The sequence below is a fragment of the Dysidea avara genome, chromosome 3 (genome assembly GCF_963678975.1).
Source record: "Dysidea avara chromosome 3, odDysAvar1.4, whole genome shotgun sequence".
Lineage (NCBI taxonomy): Eukaryota > Metazoa > Porifera > Demospongiae > Dictyoceratida > Dysideidae > Dysidea > Dysidea avara.
Window position 1 is genome coordinate 7,156,625 of NC_089274.1, and position 21,840 is coordinate 7,178,464.

The 21,840-nt window shown below is 38.0% G+C and overlaps 1 protein-coding gene across 1 annotated transcript; it reads right to left on the minus strand.

The window, feature by feature from the left end:
- Positions 1 to 4,914: 4,914 nt before the first annotated feature.
- Positions 4,915 to 21,803, minus strand: LOC136249158 (rho GTPase-activating protein 12-like). The gene is made up of 19 exons (XM_066041107.1): positions 21,651 to 21,803; positions 20,652 to 21,527; positions 19,934 to 20,197; positions 19,719 to 19,802; positions 18,703 to 18,798; positions 16,222 to 16,290; positions 11,197 to 11,361; positions 10,807 to 10,859; positions 10,626 to 10,761; positions 10,368 to 10,457; positions 10,138 to 10,236; positions 9,455 to 9,536; positions 7,954 to 8,025; positions 7,473 to 7,553; positions 6,865 to 6,963; positions 6,234 to 6,311; positions 5,865 to 6,008; positions 5,687 to 5,786; positions 4,915 to 5,347 (listed from the first exon to the last, which is right to left on the minus strand). Exons 2-19 carry the CDS (start codon positions 21,453 to 21,455, stop codon positions 5,170 to 5,172), a joined length of 2,694 nt encoding a protein of 897 aa, XP_065897179.1. The 5' UTR covers positions 21,456 to 21,527; positions 21,651 to 21,803; the 3' UTR covers positions 4,915 to 5,169.
- Between the last annotated feature and the right edge of the window lie 37 nt (positions 21,804 to 21,840).

The following is a 21,840-nucleotide window of genomic DNA, read 5'->3' on the forward strand; positions in this document are numbered from 1 at the left end:
AGGGGCGGTTCTGGTATCATAGTGCGATTGTCTGCCAAATTGAATTGGTGGATAGTATTTTCCGTGTCACTATATATGATAATGGCGATATGACATAAGCAGACAATGGTGTTGGATCACTGATTGGACAGAAAATCATCCAAGCCTCCTCCGGAGAGCACTAACATGGTAAAATTTCCTCAATCCACAGACCACCCTAACAGCACGATTGAACATCTTCTCTAATCTGGACTGCAGATCATGACTCAAAGATGGCTCCCAGACTGACACAGCATAACATATATAGGTGGGATAGTGCAAGAGACTGTATAAGAAGTGTCAGAATAGCCACAGGTAGCTAGATTCCTCTAATGGCAACCAATTAAGTACAATAATGTGCCATTTTCTTGCAAAGAGTTGAAATGTGAGATCCACCAGTTCTGTCGGTTAGATGGCTCTCCACTAACAAAGGTTGTTACTCATAAGTACTTGGGTGTTGTAATTGACAATGACCTTTATTGGACTTCTGCCTCGATAGATCTCTGACTGAGACCAAACATTAAACCACATCAATTCAATTTCTTAAAACTCATTCAGTGGTCTCTGACCCATGAATGTAGCAAGCATAAATCCTCACAAAGCATTTGAGATACAGAGGAAAGGTCATCTCCACAACAGATTAAACAGGTGTCATCAGTAAACTGAACAAAGACTCCTTGTAAGAGCATATCATTCAAAATAAAAGGGGTTCCAGTTCTCTGCCTTGGGAATGCCACCCAACATAGTTCCCCAATTAGAGTACGAGTCACCTAGAAATGCCACACAAACTGTAGATTCCCTATCAAGAGCACAAGTGGCAATGTCTGTAACAAATAGAAGAATATGATTTGGCGAACATCCACAACAGTAAGCTCCCTGATGATCATGATCATGAAGCAGACCATGATCCTCAAGATAACCCACACTGAGTTGGATGGTAACATGGTAGTGAGGCACTAATTTGCTTTTACTGTGTAATAATAGACACCAGTCATTATTATGCTGCATGCAGACCCCAATTTTTGCTTATAAATTTGAATGGATTTTAGCTTGAGGTCGAGTGTAAAGAGTTGTTACCCATGTAAAAGATAGCATGTCAATGACTGTCCCTTTAGAACATGTGACGCTTCTCCATCACTCCATGATATGCATTTTCATGGACCATGCCAGCAGGACTTGCTGTATGACATACGCATTAGTACTCAGACTATTATAATAATTGATCAAGCAAAATTATGCCACCACAATAGATTATATAGTGCCTACATTTGATCCTGAAATGTAAAACTAAAATATCTGAGTAGTTATGGTGTGCAAGAACATTCACAGTTCAGCATGTTATAGGCTTGCTCACTATAGGAAATTTGTAATAGAATTCACTTATAGAAATATTAACTTTCGACTGTTCTATTAGAATATCTTATATTGAAAATATTACTATGGGGTGAGTCCCCGCACTAAAGCTAATAAGTTATTGTCAATGTGATGTGAAACATGCAGTGCAATTGTGTTGTAAGTTAGAGGACAAGGAGAAAGGAACATGTTATTTCTAAGTTTACAGCAGGAAAAATGTAGCTGCAACATTTAAAATATTCACAGATGCAGTGCAACACAACAATTTAACATGAAAAGTAAGTCGCATTCATTCCTCAAGGAAGGATAGTTTCCTACAAGTAAATCTTGTGAACAATCAAGATACTCTAGAGAACAGTTAATTATTTACTTCCTAACTCATTAATACACAAGATGTTAACTTGGCTCATTTGTAGTACTACGTACTAAATTATTTTATTTAAATGTCCACTATGTTTTATGGTTCATTATTTTTGCCATACAGAAAAGTCATACAAATGCACAGTTTGGTACAGGGTTTTCCCTGCCAGTAATACAGCCAAAACACACATGTCTGTTCTTCTAGTTCAATTATTTAATAGACTTAATGTTACCTACTTGTCTCCTGTAAAAAAATGTTTTCTCAGGTATCAATTCAACATGAACACTCTATAGATTGCATGGGGTATAGGCTTTATTTGTTTATTTATTTATTGCTTCTGTATGTGTGTTTTCAGATGTATCTTTGATAGCTGCACCCCCAGACTCTTGTACCAGTAACTCGGGAATCTTGGCTATACTCCTGACAGGACTACATATACAATCTATCAAAGATCAAAGTTATTAACCATAGGCTGGCTGTGGGACTTGCAATTACAAAAGAAATGATATCCTTACCAAAACAGCCAAGCTGTCGGGTGCAGCCCTCAGAGTGAAAAGGTTAAGAAATCAAAAGGTGCAATGATGCTATATAATGCCAATCATTTTAATGATTATGATGATCATAACTTTTTTTACCCTGGCCTTTTTGGAAGGGTGTACTCTCTTTTCACAGCTTGGCTGTTTTCAAGCGGTAAGGTTTATATACATGCATGTTTTGCATGTCACAGCACAAATCTAACAATGCTGGAGGTAATGATGTATAACAAATTTTCAAACATGAAATCTGATGTACAAATGTGCAATCAGCTGAGGTGATCAGTGAAACTTACTGTAGCCCACTGTAACATCAATGGTTACCTGATATTAACTGGGGAAGCAAATGTCAACTGTCCATATATATGTCTCATACAGCAGGTGAAAGTCCAGGTGGGACTTAGGGTGCCCACACCTTCACCTGTGGACATAGCACAATCTTATGCGGGTTATTAGTCTTGCCCCAGGAGGAAGTGCCTGCACTGACTCCTTGTACGTACCTGAGTAACACACAGTGTCCCAGTGCTGGTTCACTGGCTAGCCGTGACCATGCTAACACGGTGCAGCTGAAGGCTTCGTGTTTTGTGTGTATGTCTATGCGTGCGTGCGTGTGTGCATGTATGTGTGTGCATGTGTGTGTTCTAGTGTAGCAGCCAAATATACTGTAGTGCATGCACACAGCAGTTAAAGGTTTAACTGCATGCCTTAGAGTGTTGTGTGTGCGTGTGTGTGTGTGTGTGTGTGTGTGTGTGTGTGTGTGTGTGTGTGTGTGTGTGTGTGTGTGTGTGTGTGCACACTTGTGTGTACTGTTATCCAGCACACTATACAACACTTTCCAAAACAGCCATCAAATCAGTATCTGAGCCTGAAATAACACTGATTTCACAACTTGGCTGTAACCAATACAGTAGGACTATCACAACTCTTGTATCTCAATTATGCTGGTGACATTTGATATACTATTGCATTGTGGATATTATCAGTGACATCCCCCCTTCCTATATATATATACAAGATTGAGATACTCTAATAGCCAGTCAGTCAATTACTCTAATAGAACAGTCAACACATGACACTATTGAGTATTGAGAATACAGAGTATGAAAACGTATATCCTATGCATGGGTACACTGAACATAATTATTGCAAATGAAATGCACATGGTCCTATGCATGTCATTCTTTAGGTTCATTGCTAGCTGAACTATACTCACGACTGTCACTCAACCCTATAATAGCTCTTGATCAATAAGTCCACTTAGAAAGCAGCATGATTTAGATATTTTGGGCATATATATATAAATTTCTTCTGCATTTAAAATTTGTCTGAAACATATGAAATATGAAATAGCTTCAGACCATATACTACCCTGGTGCCCCCCTCCCCCCCTTGCCAAAGTGATTTGCCCCTAACTATGCTGCAAATAATCTTGGGTGAGCTTGTGACCGATAACCACATGATAATTAAATTTTGATGTCACACACCTGTTTATGTCTATAACAGGATTTACTACTGTGCTTATTATGCTGAATGCTTCAGGTCAAAAAAATTATAATAAAGCATTCAGTAACCCTAATAGAGCAGTCAAGCAGTTTCTTGACATGCATGACTCCTTATTGATGATCTCTCTCACAAATCCAAAACTTTGAAATTCTATTATCACTTATCAGAGAGTACAAATTTGTAGGATAAATGGTTCAGGACTAGTAGTGAGAGCATTGTCAACAGGAAGGAGTAAAATAGTGCAAGGTGGAGTTAACCACACTATTTCCTTCCTGTTTAACTATTAATCCCGAATACCACAGCCATCCGTCCAGACCATCCTATTTAAATTACTCTGACAACCCATAGCAACTGTTACTAAACAACAGAAATTCAAAAAATAAGCACTGTAAAAGACCTAGCTATATATCACACTTAGCAACCATTGCTATGGGGGATCTATCACTATATATGGTAACACTAGTTGTCAAGTCGGACGTGTACTTACAATAGAACACTATCAGTTTAATCAATCACATTATAGTACTGCAGATTTTTGTCAAGGGACCTAGACAAACAAGTGTAATACTAATTCTATTGGCTAATTGCTTGACGTAACAAAATAATATGCAAGGTGTATTGAGAGTATAACCATAGATAATATATATATATGGTATAACCCAATCACTTGTTGGACTAGATATCAAAACATGAATAATGCACCTAATAGTGAGCATAGGTTGAGCATTGCAGCATGACAATTTGAAGAGTTCTCTCTATAATTATAATATGGATTGCATTTGTGGGCCCCTAAATAAACAGTAGGGTGGTAAGATGTACAGTGAAACTTGTCTAAGTTGGTCACCTTCGGGCCAAAATTTCTTGTTGATAGGTACTAGGTAGTTAGTGTATAGTTGGCCTAAATAGGTAGGTGGCTGCTAAGCCACTGTACATCTAAATTATGTTAAAACGAGACCATCATGTGAGACTATATTATACAACAGTAGCCATGCTATAGAATCAGTAATACTGGAGTACTTGGGACAAAATAATATTATAATTTGAAAACAGCCACATAATTATGCTCATAAAACAGTTTGCTCACATCCTATAACTGATTGTAACAACTTGAATTTCCTTATACCCAGTCACCTTGGATTTAGTCAATTTCATTATGACAAAACAGCTGATGTTAATGAATACAATTAACTGAACAGAAAATTCCTTTAACACATACATACACAACATTGTCATTCTGTAAGTGCTAAAATTGTACAAGTTCTGTTGTCATGTGCTAGCACTGCCATATATGGTACAAAACATTACAAACACAAGGGACACATTAAAACACAATGATTTTGTTGGATATTACAAGTGCATACAGTGTGCTATACATGTATTATATAAATACTATTTACTTAATTAGCTTTTGCTAAATATGGTATCATAGTCAGTCAGAAATGCTTCCATTACTCGACTCTGAATTGGCATCAAAGCAGCGATGGCTAGCGAGTCTCCCTCGTTACGCATGATCGTTGGACCGAAGACGATGGCCAAATTCGTGCTCTGCATCTTGTTCACAGTACTGAATTCCATCACCCTGGACAATGTAATGGATTTAGAGACATATTTTACATCCATTCAAATATTAACACACTGTAAAAGTTATATGTGGCTCTCAACATTACTGTTTATAATGCACTGTGACATCTTACACATTACAATTTTACTTTTAAAGTAACTACAGTGGAACTTGTCTAAGCTGGTTACACACTGGCCAAAATTTCTGGCCTTAGTAAGCAGGTGGACAGATGAATTACTGTATAAACTTATCAGTTGGAACATCTTAAGTTGGCCATTTATTAGAAAGGTGACCATTCTATATTACAGGTTTCACAATATCAATATGCATATAGAGCTGTATGGTACATCAACTTACTTTCTCAAATGATCACTCAAAAGTTTTAATGTTGCATAGTTTGCCTTGGGTAGCTCCTTAACGCATGACTTTAACATTGTTATCTTCTTAACATTGTTATCTTCTGAGGTGAAGCTTGCTCTACACAAAACGTACACAAATCAATCATCAAACAAAACAGCTCTAATATAACACACACGACACTCACTTCCAGCATCTATAAACTTATTGTACAAGCTGTATGGGATCAGTGGGTCAGGCAATTCCCTTAGAAACAGTTTCAGTGCTCCTGATATAATATTGATATCCTCCCATTCTTCATCGCCAAAGTTGACAGGCAGATCTGTGAAAATCGTGCACTTTAAATGAATTCATTGACATTATGTTCTATGACTGTTTTTTGAACATGATTTCATTAATAAATTAATAAGGGCCACATAAGGCATACCTCTCCCATAATATAAGTTAATAGTACATTAATTTCACACACCAAAAAGTGTTCGTTTAACATTCAAGAAGAAAAAAAAAAGTCTCATTTGACTTCGACAAGTATTTTGCATGTACGTACCTTGATCTGTTCTGTGTCGAAGTTTCTGGACCTGTGCAGCATTGCCAGACAGACGGTAGATACCGATGACCTCTAAGCCTGTGAATGGTAGCAAAAAAAATATCAGTAGTGAGGTACTGTGCTTTGAATATTACAAAAAGACACACACACACACACACACACACACACACACACACACACACACACACACACACACACACACACACACACACACACACACGCACACACTTTAGCACGTTGTATCCCTAAATCACACCTAACAATAGGGAGGGCAATACAAATGGGTAGTCTCGTGCCCAGATCCCACCCACTATATTAGGTAGGGTCTGGTGACTTGCACTACATTATTGGGCCATCCACCATAATATTGTTTATGTATGAGTATCTATGGTTTCAATTGGCCATCTTCATTGTTCAAGCCTATCAAATCGTGTTGTAGCTGAATCGGAGCATCTGATTGGTCAGAAAATGCTCAAAACTTCAGCATTGTCATTAGACCCTACCTAATGCAGTGGGTGGGGTCTGGACACGAGACTAACAAATGGGAGGCTTAACAGTCATTTTAATGGTGAAATATTATCTAAATCATACAGACTATAGAAGCTAATCTATGCACATGATAATACCATACCTCTCTTCTCAATGTCTTCCATACATCTGACGAGAAATTTTGGTACAGTGGTACCTTCTACATCCACTAGCTTAGACAAATCACAGCCAAACACATTATCTGTGTGCAAAGAGAATAATACTAATTGAGTTATGCACCAGGACTGGTTATACATCTACTGTAGCATGTAGAGTATAGTATGCTGGGCCAATGATGAGCATTATGTAGAATATGCAGGTAAACATTTTGCAATTCGCCTAACATCTTCATCCACACATGAACTCCCCAATGACTAAACAACTAGTAAATCTACTTGAGGCAAGAAGGGTGGGCATTGTGGGAGCCAGCTATATCCCTGAGTTGTAGGAGGCTTTCCTCTAACAACATTAGCCCATGTATGCTTCTTACATAAAATTGTAAATGTCTCATTTCAGATACAGTATACCCAAATGAAGCAACTGGGTTTGTGCTTAGTAATTCAAATTAAAATTCCCTAACACAATTACTCTTGCAAAATTCATACAGCTTCTTAACACAAACAAGGATTCATTTTGGGAGGAGATTCTTTTACATTGTTACCATGTATTGATACACACTGGAACATAATCACGTTACACTTGCAGGCTTACCAAGTATGATGCCTTGATTCCTTAGGGTTTCTGCTTGAGGTCTCTTGGCAATTAGCCTTCGAAGTCTGCTCCTGATTCGAACTACAGGCATGACAAACACACAACCATATAACATGCAATGATGGTATTTAGAAACATTAGAACTAAGGAAGTAAGTGCAGTTTACAGGGTTCAGCTTGTAGGATGTGCTATTTGTCAATTAGTAACTCAAAGCAGATATCATATAGCAGATAGTTATTGAGACTGACTGGATGTGTACACAAAAGCCACTTCACTTGTTAAACAGAACACATAATACCTTGTGTTATTAGCATAAATTAAACAAGATTATCATATGTGTATTGCATTATGGGAGGTGGGTGTATTGTGTCTGACTGTTTGCTTGGATGTATGGGTGTGTGTGCATGCGCGTGCGTGCATGAGTGTGTGCGTGTGTCCATGTGCGTGTTGTGAGATGTGCTTGCACACATGTCATACTCACCACTCTTTTCTGTTCCAGAGCTACTGTCAATTGCTTCGGCATCTACTTCTTCGTCAGAGTCAGAACCACCTACTAGAACAACACAGCAACACACCATCACACAAAATATACCAATACACAATCTGTGCAAGACATTTGTACAAACTACACACAAGAATTGATATGTCAACTATCTCTGATGTACCCTATAGCAACTGTGCATTTTAACATCTTTATTCATTACATGTTTAATCAACCCCAGTACCTATTGAAATAAAATACTAGGTCTCAAAGTCTTCACTGTGGATTCATCTAAACACGATAGCATTGATGAAACAAGGAAAGATGACAGCAACATTTTATTACTAAACATAATTTATATAATAGAAAAATTTGTTTCAATAAAATGAAGCAGTTTTGTTCACATTCAGTTGCAGGTTGCATTTCTGATACCAACAGTTCTATAGCACAAATGTCCTTACTTTGAAGACTTATTAGATACCTTGTTTTATATGTGTATAGACAAATTTTACAAGACAAAATGTACTTTGCTCCAAAATACTGTACAACAACAAAATGTAGGGGAGACCCCTATAACTTCACTAGACTATAACTGGTCACCACATAAAAAAACAGGTGGAGATGGTACAATAGCTACATGCCATCTACCAAAATACACATTTAGTCTAGACTATATACTTTACATCACAAAATTATGGGAGTTTTTCTTTTTAGGACGATGAAGCATGAGAATGTACTTATTAGGATGGATATAGTAGATTTTTTAATCTTTTTGTTTATAAATACATGTGTGTTAATGCTGTGAAACCTTACTGGATAACTGATTAACCAGCCAATCATCAGTTATTATTTTCACTAAACCGAACTCTTTAAAAATATGTGTTTTGGGTACTTTTCTCATGCTTTTTTTAACATTGCTATCATACTTGTAGCTATAGGTATATAATCACTTGGTGCCTATAACTTTGGCCACTATGACAATCTGACAAAATGTTTACACTACAAATTTAAGGGTACGTAGCTTACATGCACAGAAATGTCAGTCATTTCAGATAACTGGGATAACTGACAGTTATAATTTGCTTGATAACTGGTTATGATATTCTGTCCAGTTTCACAGCTTTGATGCGCGTGGATTTAAAAACGGTTGTGCAAGCTGGGTGATGTTTCTGGTGAGGCCTTTAACAGTGTAGAGTTCTGCTGTGATGATTCTATACTACACTCTATAGCACTGCATGAATTGTATTCAACCGTGGCACTTGAAAAATCTACGGATGTGTATTAAAAATGGCCCGTGATGTACAACTACAGGTAATTCATGTTGGAATGACAAAGAAATAAAAAATTCCCTGTCTACAAGCATACATGTATGGCAGTAAAGCCATACACTGCACTACAACTACAAAGAAGGCACCACAGAAGCTGGTACATGCACACACATACAATGATGTAGTGTTTGATCAACACAAGACAAGACAAGACTGAGACACAGCACACACACCTAGGCTCTGCCCCTTGTTATGTCTCTGTTGCAGTGAAGGAGAATAATCAACTACATCTGTACCAGATCCTTTCTCATCTTGCTATAGATGGAAGGCAAAACAACAGATAAATGAAAATAAACGTTATCCTTCCTTTGACAAAAACAAACAGTATTACAACTACAGAGGTACTTTATCAAATGGTAAAATTTCCCAGTCATCGGCACAATTTAGTAAATACAAACCACAGGTGCATGTATATACATGTTGGGTGGATTAATTGGAAGCAATAATGGAAATACCTGAAGACTAGTTATACCTGCTGAAGATACATTATCCATGTGGGTTGTACCATTGATGTAAAGGATATTACAGGATTGTATGAAACATAATCTACTGTAACACTATACTAAATAAGCAGTGACTTGATAACTCTGGTAGAAACATATAATAAATACAAACACACACGATTAATATCACAATGATGTAGGTATTATTCTATTAGGAGCCTATCATACATGTACTATGTGCAAGACACTAGGCCCAATATAACACAAAGTATACATACATACATACATACACATGGGAAGGTTTTGTTACTGCTTTTCATTATACATACAGTGGAACCGGTATTTGACACCAGGACACTGCCTGTTTAATACACAGGTTTCACTGTATTTAAACTGTCTATTGAAGTACTCACAATTTTCTTGATGCTGGCCTGCAGACTGCTGTACCAGTCGTTCATCATTTGTAGAGTGTCTGCTTGTAAGTAGAACTGCTCACCAAATGATGAGCTAACCTGATGGAGTGATACATGTAAGTGCTATAAGTGGTCATTAAAATGTTTACAATAAACAACATGACGACATAATGACACACTATCTACATACTGTACACATCAATTTACTGTATATACGCAACATATTGTACCTGAAACACATTTTTTCTCTTAACATAAGTGGATGGTAGGCTGACTGAACTGTACAACAGTGAAAACTGTGATTGTGGTTTAGCACCAGGCTATAGCAAAAACATAAAGACACATAACACTGCACATATATAACCACACAAGATACACACCACAAAACTACACACTATATTATGGAGTCCAAAGTAAATTCATTCAAACACAACACAACACAACACAATACACACAGATTTTATACACAAATTGTTCTGATAGTTTACCTGGAACAATAAACCTAAAGTAAGGCTGCGTGAATGCAGATGGTTTACCGTTTCACGAGCGGATTTTATGTCTTTGTAAAATGACATCATCCCATCTTGTAGGATCACATAATGTTGATTCCAGTTACGGTTCACCCTGAGGAGATGTGCAATTCAAACCATATAATATTAATATACTTACTTCTTGCCATTACTGTCAAACATTTTCTTCCTATGCAAATATCCATGACGATTCTGTAGAAGACAGAAAAGTTGTGTTATAATGCATACCGCTACATTGTACATATCTTGTGTGTGTGCGTGTGTGTGTGCGTGTGTGTGTGTGTGCGTGTGTGTGTGCGTGTGTGTATGCACGCGTACATCCATAGAGCATGAGAGACAAAGTGATACATAGTATGTACAGCGTACACATGTGTGCAATGTCATAGTTGTGTAGTACATAGGTTCTAATTTTTATGACAACCTATCAAGGAAAAATTGATATTTTGAAAGTCATACGTGGGATGTGAGTAAAATGAAATACAATACAATGACAATTATTCACTTACTACAATGACAATTATTCACTTACAACAATGCCACTGGATAGCTGTGAAGCATAAGACATGTTTGGTTGGCTGGGTGTCGTCGTTGTCGTGGTAACAGTGGCAGGTGGAGGTTGAGGGGTGGAATCACTTCTAGCAGCACGGGCAGTCACAGGGGAATCAGAACCAGTAGGTGGTCCAGTAACAGAGGTCTGCAGAAATAAGCAACATTTTAAATGAGGTGTGGTACCCCAAGTTCTCCTAATGACCACACCCAACAAGGCCATCATACATTTGCTCAACAAACATCCAATACCCATGTAAACAGCTGAATGATGTATGCAAATTTCTTATTTCACAGCTTGGCTGTTTTGTGTGGATGTATCCTATACACCAAAGCTAAAACAGTGGAAATTTCATGGTTTAAGGATAAAAGTAACATTCAAGGAAACAGCAATAGTTGGGCTTTACTGAGTCTGCAATTACCAGGTACACTCATATACACTCATGCATGCATGCACACCATATCACATCAGGAAGTTCCTCAATGACTGCATATCATTTTCCCAACAAACACCATACATCTCTTCCAGACATATACACTGTAGCCTTTCAAGGACCACCACTGAATGTGGAAAAAGCAACTCCATAACTACAAATATATAGAACACCTACAGTTTCACTTGTCACCAATAGTGATTCTATTTGATGTACTTGGGCTCTGCTCTGTTGGTGCCATTACTTTCAGCACCAGAATGTGATAATGACTGGTGTTCTTAAACACAGTGGTCAAACATCTAGCAAACATTTATACACAATAGGCAAATAGCCTACGTTTGATGGATGCTAGAGCTATGCAAGGCTGACCTACTAAATGCAGTTACCAGTGGTAAGTAGTTCAGAATTTTTAGCCAATACCTATGTAGTTACCCACCCTCCAATATTAGAGTGGGTATATATTACCAGGCTTTGATGTAAGGAAACTGCATGAAACGTAGTACGTACGTACCAATCTATTGAATCCTGCTATAGCTTGAATCCTGCTATAGCCTAGAATCCTGTTACAGCCTAGATGTTTATGTATTTCTCACTATAGATTTCGTGAAAGCATTACACACATACTAAAGGATTGTTTGAAAAGAAACACGGTGTCTCCATTTAAACTGGTTAATAGTTCAATAGAACATCTATTCTTCAACGATGTATGGAACTAAAAATGCAGTCTCCATTCAGCTACAGGTGCCAATGTACGTATTATATGTATACAGAGATTCACTATACCACAGTATCATATATAGATGTCTGAATGCAACGTACTTTATACCATACAACTTTAGTGAATTCCTAACCTGTCTTTAGAATAAATATACTTTACATTGCACCTGTACTATAAAAAATACTTATGTGTTAGTTCTAACATGGTATGGCTTTGTACTGCATTAAATAAAGATGGCCTCATTGAAAGGCTGCTTCTAAAAATAGTCTGGTACTGGTACACACACACACTGTATGTGTAATATAATATCAGTATAATGTTCATTTCCGTATTTCACAGTGAGTTACACGCACAAATGTGTCTTTACTTCTCAAACAGTGTAGTAAGCCCAGCACAACACTACAAACACGTCCCTGGTGGTACTGTAAGAAACTGTCCACACAGACTCAAGTTCTTGAATGGCACACAGGTACACCAGTGGTGGTTCACTGGGTGGCAATAACTATATTTTGCATGGCTTCCAAAGGCTTTACATTGCTTTGTAGGTGTGCCACACACAAGTCAATAAACTTCATGCTATATCTCCCTCCCCTCCTGTAGTAGCAAAACAAATCAAATTAGAAGTGATCAAATCACAAGAGTTCTTTTTATAAAATTTTACTTGTGGGCAAGAAAGGACATGGACAATTAACCCCTTGGCCCCGAACGCCACTATAGTGGCTTTGGTTTTTAAAAACGAAACTTGTTTTACGTAAACTACTTGTTTTGACATACAAAACTTGGGCTCCTGTTACTCTGTGCCTATTCCTTCGTGGTTTGCATTAAACTACTTACAAAGGATAGATCTACAACATCATATAACTATTACTGACCTTCTTTATTCCATCTCTCCTTTGTGACAGGTAGCATCGTCATAATTATCGTCATAATTATCATCTTAGAAATAGCGAAAATTCTTTCAAATGCAGATTCGTCTTATATCACGCTCGATCATGCTACAATGCTTGGATAAAGCTTAGGATAATATCCGTTAACTGCAGAGTAGCATGGTTCAAACCGTATATTCATAGGATATTTCGCTTATGAGATATGTGCGATTGAACGTATGCAAGTAATGAGAGCCACTATAGCGGCGTTCGCGTTTAACAGAACACCTTGTTGTTAATTTTGCTTGCATAATACTAACTGCAATGAAGTTATTACTCGGCAAAGTCTAAACATTGGTGAAAACCAGCCCAAACAAACAACGGAATTCCAACTATCTACAAAGGTGCCTTATACTCCAAAGAACTATTCTGTACAGTTTACTTACAGTGCGATCCATTCCACAGCTGGTTCCTTCGTGATTTGTCCCATTTTTGCTGCTGCGCATGCATATCTGCACTTGTGACCACCATGCCACATCTGGGATAAAGCAGCCAACTATTGACTTTACCTGTCTCCATCGATGTATAACACTTACTTTGTTATTAACAACTTGTTTTTAACTCAAAGAATGATTTAATTCGCCTACGTATTATGAAAGGCTACACTTTATTATATAGTTATACAACGGCCACGAGTGCTCTGCCTGATATAAACGCACGAGCCTGAGGGCCGTTAGGCCCGAAGGCAAGTGCGTTTATACAGGCAGAGCACGAGTGTACGTTGTATAACTGTTATGTACCACTCACCTAATAGGTGGGGAGAGTCTCACAAGACAGTTGTAACACTTATAAAGGCCAGGTTTCTAACATCGATTGTGGGTAACCAAGCTGGACATTGCGATGACATTCCCCCTGCAGTACTGCAGCCGCCCGAGATATTGAAAGTTAGTACGCTATGGGTTACATCACTAACCTGCATTCGCTGTTCGACTCTCATCATGTAGTGCTCAGCATGCCAGCGTGCCATATAGACTAAGCACCAGACTAATCGCCATAGTGATTCTCTTGAGCGAAAAAAGCAGCTAAATAGACGGTTTAAGTAAACAAAACCTAACTACTAAACGATACTAGTCTAATTCTTACTATTCACACTGGCTAAACTCGAATCTGGTGGCATGACAAAACTGGTTACCACAATCGAACGTAAAGGTTAGTATTATTTAGAATATATTTGTTTTATTGAGTCATTGTCGAAGTGAACTACAGTTTAATCTGGACTAAGATAGCACCAGACTAGTAAGGTGTATAAGTACGTTTATATATATGTAGACTAGAGTTGTGGCCACCCGCGTTGGCTTTTTCGATCGCCATTGGCTGCCTGTAAACATTATACGTATTGGTGACGTTATGGCCCACAATCGACCTTTACATGTCAGGCTATAAAGAATTCGAGTGATCTGTGAAGTGCCTTTCCACCTATTAGGTGAGGTGTCGTAGTGGTTTTCGCCACCGGCACTTGTGCTATGCTGCACAAAACCGCAGCCAGTGCAATATCTGTATATTGCACTGCGGTCGGTGCATTATAACTTATAATGCACTCGTTGTGGTCTACAAAACCACAATCAGTGCGTTATAATGCACTCCCTGCGGTCTGCAGTAGTGCAATATACAAATTATGGCACTATCGGTGCCTTTGAACTACCCACGCAGAGTGGTACATATGCTATTACATAACAAATGCACACTAGTCCGGGAAGGATCCGGTTATCCCAGAAATGGGACCCCCTATGGGCGTGTCCACTTTAGCACTAGCGCATCTTACTATTACACGCACTAAACAGTTTATAGCGAAGCTAGAATTTATTTCCTGCGTAATTTATAATGCCATGATGCCATATGGCGACTACCACCATTAATTGGTTAACTTTGGGGCCAAAGGGTTAATTAAACAAATTTAGAACACATCCTCAGCACAATAATCAACACTGCCACTATAACGCTGTATCCATGGTGTGCAATATGGTAACCATGTAAGTTTTGTTATACTTGATGCACTGTAAGCATAGTATAGTTCATTACTACATGTTAATAGAGATATTAATAGCAAAAAAAAGGCTGATTACACAGTGATGTGATGTGCCATGTTAGGACTTAATACTGCATTAATGGTATAACAAAGCAGTGTAGCTGTTGAGCAAAATTGAGGAAAAATTATAATTTACAGCTTCTCAGAACCCCCAACATCCCAAGCACAGTTTAAGGAAGACAACATGACTGCCATGCACATTCACACACTACACTGCACGCACACGCACACGCACACACACACACTACACAAACACATCTCAAGTAATCTCAACTACTTGACCACATGATACAGCTGGTCAATTGACAATTTGCTGACCAATAATTGATCACCTGTTCAATTATTGCTGTTTGATATTTGCTCAACCCCCTAGTCTGCTTTTAGCAGCTACTTGTGTTTCACGTATATGGTGTCCTCATTGGGCCCTTCTACAGTATGTAAGTAATGTAATAATTGTGGGTGAAATGAAATTGATGTGCAGTGTATGTTACTGTATGTTCACAGACTGTACTACACTCTGTATAGTGTGCACATATGTATGTACAGTGAAGGGGGAAAGCCTTTTAACTTCATGTGTATGTGTAAGGCAACAATTACAGGAAGGAATACTGTCTAAGTGATTTTCAAAACTCATTATTGTATTCATTACAACACTGTTATGACATGGGCACTCTCTACACATGTACTTCACCATGTTGCCTGTGAAATGACTGTATCTACACAAAACACAGTTTTCTACACAAAACACAGTTTTCTACACACACTACACACACTACACACCCATACTCTTGTGGTCACCACATTATGAATATCCTGTTGACCATGGTCTACTTGTGGGAAGCCATACAGGATATGACTTAGTTACCAACACCATATATGGTCACAGTGTACACAGCATCATTACCTCATCTGGAGTGAGTGTGGTATGGGATGGTCCTACATCATTCACTGTTCCATTGTTAGTGGGCTCAACCTACAGTTAGACAGATGTATAGTATATATTCCCTCTCTGAGAAATGACATATCAACCTCCCAATAGTGTGTGTGTTCATTTTAGAGTGTTGCATGGAAGAATTAACAAAGAGGTTTATAAAAGGATTAAATGAACAGGTGTTTTGGTTAACCTTTATGGAGCAGCAATTATAGCATTTACAGTTGGGAGAAATTCAGAATAACGAGGCACTGATAAGAGATTTGCTGACAACTGCTTTGTTTTCAGGGCAAATGAAATAGTATCAACAAATAACGTACAAAATATCTGCCAATAAAGCTGATACTGCTGATACAACTCATCTGTGCCAAAATAGTGTCCCTTCATTGTTTTGTTCCACGGCTTGCCTCACCAATAATTGGGTAAAAATTCACAGGGGTTTTAGTTGTGCCAAAATATGCAAATTTACAGTAATGTACTGAAAAAGTGCTGGTTGCCCAATACTCAAATTCCGGTTTATGTGCCAGCTACTACTTACATAACCACACATTTCAGTTATCAATCAATCAATCAAAGTACTGACAGTATACAGAACCCTATACAAATATACTTGCTTTCTGAAGTGACCCCCATGGACTGGCATTACAAAACTGTATACAATACTTCTCATACGGATGGGTCAAGTGATAAAGGTTGTTACTCCTACCCCTCTGCTGCATCATGTGCTCTTAGCACAGATAGTAGCACCTAAGGGACCTTTTGGAAAAAAAAGGCAGACCGTGTAATATTGAGATAGAACTCTCAAAAAAGAGAAATAGACATTATTTTGATAACTGGGACACTCATCCAGTCCTAGTGTATTTAATTATGACACCTCTCAAACACTTCAGCTAAAGACTGTCAGAATATATGAGGATACAAGAGAAAGAAGACGTACAGTACACTATAGAGAAAAAAGAACACATGTCAGGAATGAGTGTGCTTGACCATATTTCATGGACTGAATTCTGGTTCAACTCAATTTTTTACATGGTTCCCTAAAATATCTTTGCCAGGATTATCCTATCACCTTCAATTTCTGATTGGTGTTGAGTAACTGTACAAGAGGTGAAGATTAATTCATTTACATCACAAATTAAAGCACCGATTTTTGGTGCCTTGATTTATGGCTGCTCAACCTAGCTTCATGTTCACAATGTAACTATTGCTCCTGGGTATAATAAGTAGTGTTGCACCAATATGAGATTTTGCTGATATTCCGATAACCGATATTGGATAACATTTTCAAGCCGAAAAACGTAGCTGATCCAATATAGCACAGCATGTAGCAATTTTTACTAGAAATTTGATTATGAAGGACCAATTTGGCTTGTTCATAGTGGCAGTATTGCTACAACAACAGCTGACAGTACACTAACAACATTGTAATGCTGGAAAATGTAACACAATCATTTGTAAACATCATTTGGTACATATGAGCATGTATTTCTAAATAAAAAAATATCTGTATCTGCTGGTTTTTTTCATCGTGGCGCCGATCCATGTATTTCTAAATAAAAAAAATATCTGTATCTGCTGGTTTTTTTCATCGTGGCGCCGATCCGATACTGATACACAAAATTACAGTGGATATACGGTTTTTCCAATAACCGATCTGATTATCAGTGCAACACTAATAATAAGCATCTGAGGTTGGGTGTTTGCGTACAACTAGTATACCACAATATTGGTAGAGCAATAAACCAGCAAACCATATACACATTGGGTAAAGTACTCAGATACAAACAATGCTGGATAATCAAGACGGTTGTGACAGTGCATCTTTATGGTATAGCAAATGGCAGATACATAAATCACAGTCAATTTTGACTTGATTATCAAAATGTCAAGATAGAGAGGTCCACTGCACCTATCTGGCATTGTCTATTTACATTACTATGTAAACTACAGGAAGCCCGCCGCACATACAAATTACATGTATTTGAATTTTGCACATGTCAGCACGTACCCTGGGAGATGTTGGCATGCAAAAAAAGGAAAACTAGAACCCATATAAGGCCTGGCCACTCAATTATATAGCAAAACTGGCTCCACCACAAATATGTTATCAAAACACAAAAAAGGTGAGTACTTATGTGTTTTTGTGTGTTCTACAGCTATACCTGCAATCCTGCACAAGTTCATTAGATGATTTGGCAATTATTCAACTTGACATTCAAAAGTACATATAATGGTTACTAGTAGTGCTTGTCACTTTTGAAGCCAACAAACGTGGCTTAATAGAGGCTACAAAGCTCCAGTAATACGAAAAGCAGTTTTACTGACAAGGTACTGTACACAAACGAGAGTCAAGTAAAAGTCGTATCACTCCAGGCTAGATTTGAAAGCCATTGTACAGTCAGTATAATAACACACTGGGTTTTGTTAATTGTGTGCGTGTCATCCATAACTCACATAATCTGGTATCTCTGGTAGTTCAAATGCAATCTGGCTGGGGTTGGTTGTGTTGTAATAGTAGGTCTTGCCAGCATCACCTTTCCCAAACCCCCACTAGAGAGGAACAACAAATCACATAAGCTAACAATCATAAAGACAATACAGTAGAGTTCATTAAGAAGTGTAGGAGAGTGCCAAAAATCAACTGCTTGTACAACAGATGCTAATAACAGGACCTGGGTTTGTGTAAAATAATAATAGCCCAAATCTATATGTACAGACCCATCAGCCATAGGTATGACTAATTATTTTTCTAGCATTTTCCAGTAACTAAATCTGTGTTTGATGACCTACCTTTTGCACTGTTATTGCCATTCCTAATGCATGCCTCTCAAATTAGTATCTCTGCTGCTAATAGAATACTACTGTTCTAGGGCTAAACTATTGTATTCTACAGAATGAACAACTGTGGTGCTAATGGTCTGCTTGGTGTGGTGTGTTTGCTCTAGTTAGACAATCTCACGCACTGCTAATAAACTCCAGGTACAAGTCAACAGCCTAAACAAACTGTATTTCCCTTAGCAACAACAGGTATGTAGAATGAGCTACAAAGATTTAGCAGGGCTACATTCACCTATATACTAAGTATGGTTGTTTGTTCCTGTGGCCTTTCAGCTATCTAAATCCAGTGATCATGACTGATCAGATGGCTTTCCCTAATTCATAGGGCATGAAGTACTCTAGGGAATTTTCAAGCAGTGTTGCTGTGAGGGTGGCTTCATTACATTCAACTATTTTAGGAGCATCACTACAAACATGACTGGAGCCACATGATCTCTACTTCCTTCATCTACGGAAGTTCAAAATTTACAAGGAAAATGAACAGTCACTAGAATAAACAGTGATATAAAACAGGGGGTGTGATAATTGTGGATATTTACATGTAAGTACTCTAAACTCCCACGTACTTACAAGCACATTTTACGACTCATAACGACTAACAATACCGATGACATATCACACATAAACATTACCCTTTCGTTTGTCTTCAGGTTAAGATATAAAGGCAGTCCAAAGGGAGTTGTTTCCTTTTTCCAGCCAGGAGGTATTATAGTTTTCTATTAAAAAAACAATAACAGTTTGTAACAAGAACAAAACCAGAGTACCAAACACATTGCATGTATAATAAACAAGTCAGTACTGTATAAAACACATCTGTTATTCACTAAAAAAAAGAAAAGAAGTAAACCTGGGGTTTAGGGGCGGCCGGTCTTTTCCAAGACGAATCCCTAGTTTTTTCATTGTAGTAATATGGAGTACCATCAGGAGTGCGATATTGTTTCCAGCCTTCTGGTAAAGGCTCCTCTTCTTCTTCGCTGCTACTGATACTTGACAGCTTGCCTGTTTTGTTGTTAGCCACAGGAGCTTGTTGCAATGGTGACGTGGGGCTGGTTGCAAGTGTATTATGTCGCTGAGTAAAGCCATTGGAAAAAGTACTGGTTGCTGGTGTTGGCTGAAACAAAAAAGAAATTATTTCACAATGAATGGGCACCATAATTAGTAAAAAAAATTGACTCAACAGAGAAACAGGAAGCTGGTCCCACCTCAGCAGTTGATAGGTTGCCTTTAAACAGACCAAGTTACCAAATTTAGAACCCCCACAAACCATAAAGAAACTAAAAATCTTGGAAAACATCAACTTACCTACTTTTCTATTTATGTGTAGAATGGTCTAATATCAGGACCAATCAATTGTACACCACAAAATAAACTGACAAAGTTGTTAATTCAAAAAGATCTGCTTAATTGTCCATACGTGGGTCCCAATTACACATAAAGTTCTTGTACTACACATGTTGGAAAGCAATTACTAAACCTATCCTGAGCATAAGCCCTACAAAAATATTAAATTTAATAGGCTTCAATACATTTCTAATTAATGACCCCCATGCTGAAGTCATGCATACCTCTTCAGAAATGCCCCTCTCTGTTCTTGGCTTTGGTGTTGGTAAACTGTTTTGGCCAGAAGGAACTGATTTTGAGAGACTGAAAGTACTAATTTCAGGATCATCCAAACCACTCACGTAACTTGCTCTCTTTTGATACGACTTTGAACCATGATGTTCTTCCATACTACTTGTTCTTCTTTGCACTGGCTTTGTTGTTGTTGGTGGTAAGTGTTTGTCAGGAAATCTGTCAGAACTAGTAGTCCTGTTTACTGGTTTCGGTGGAACAAAAGGTGGTGATGGTGTATTTCTAAGTGGTGACAATAATGGAGGGCTGGCTGGGTTATCAGGAAACTCATTTGGAGAAATTGCCATCCCAAATGTACTACCACTGCCTCGTGGCAAAGTGATACTCTTTTCCACTGGACTTTTGACTTTATCTTCTTTTGGTTGTGGGGGTGGCGGGGCAGGTCTCATAATAGGTCTTACATGTACATTCTGATAAATATTTTCACCATGTCCATCATTATCATCCATTTTAATTAACTCCATTTTCTGCAGTGAAGATTTTGTTGTCATCCTTCTGTCCAGGGATTTAGTCTTGCTGTTTTGAACCACAGCAGCAGCGGGTTCAGTCACTTCTTCAACATACAAAACCGGCACGTAGATTTCTTCAACGTCACCACTGACGTTGGACCTTTTGACATGCCACCAGTCATTGTTCACCTTGTTTATTAAAGAAAAACGGTCGCCTATCTTAAATGATACGGTCTTTCCACCATGTGTATACGAGTAGTCAAATTTGGCTAGCACAACAGCGGCCATAACGACCTTATACAATAATACAACAAATTGACCGAAAAATTCTTCGCTACAGTAAGATGCTAACGTATAAGCCTAAGAAAGAGAAGTAGATATAAATCCAACCTGAATATGAGTGTTTATAACACTTGTGACAGATATAAAACTGTCTCATTACTGAACAAGCTTGCAACACGTTTTGACAAACGAGCAGCTCACCTGTTGTAGTTACTTAATTCGCTAATCAACCAATCAACCTCACCTAATGTCTTTGACTAATATTGTAACATTGAAAACACTCACGTACACTCCGTAGATAAATGCAAATGTTGCTCACGATTTTAAGGCTAATCCGAGGGCTAATTAAGCACGTATACTTCAGTGTTACGGATGTTACTTTTAAAAAATC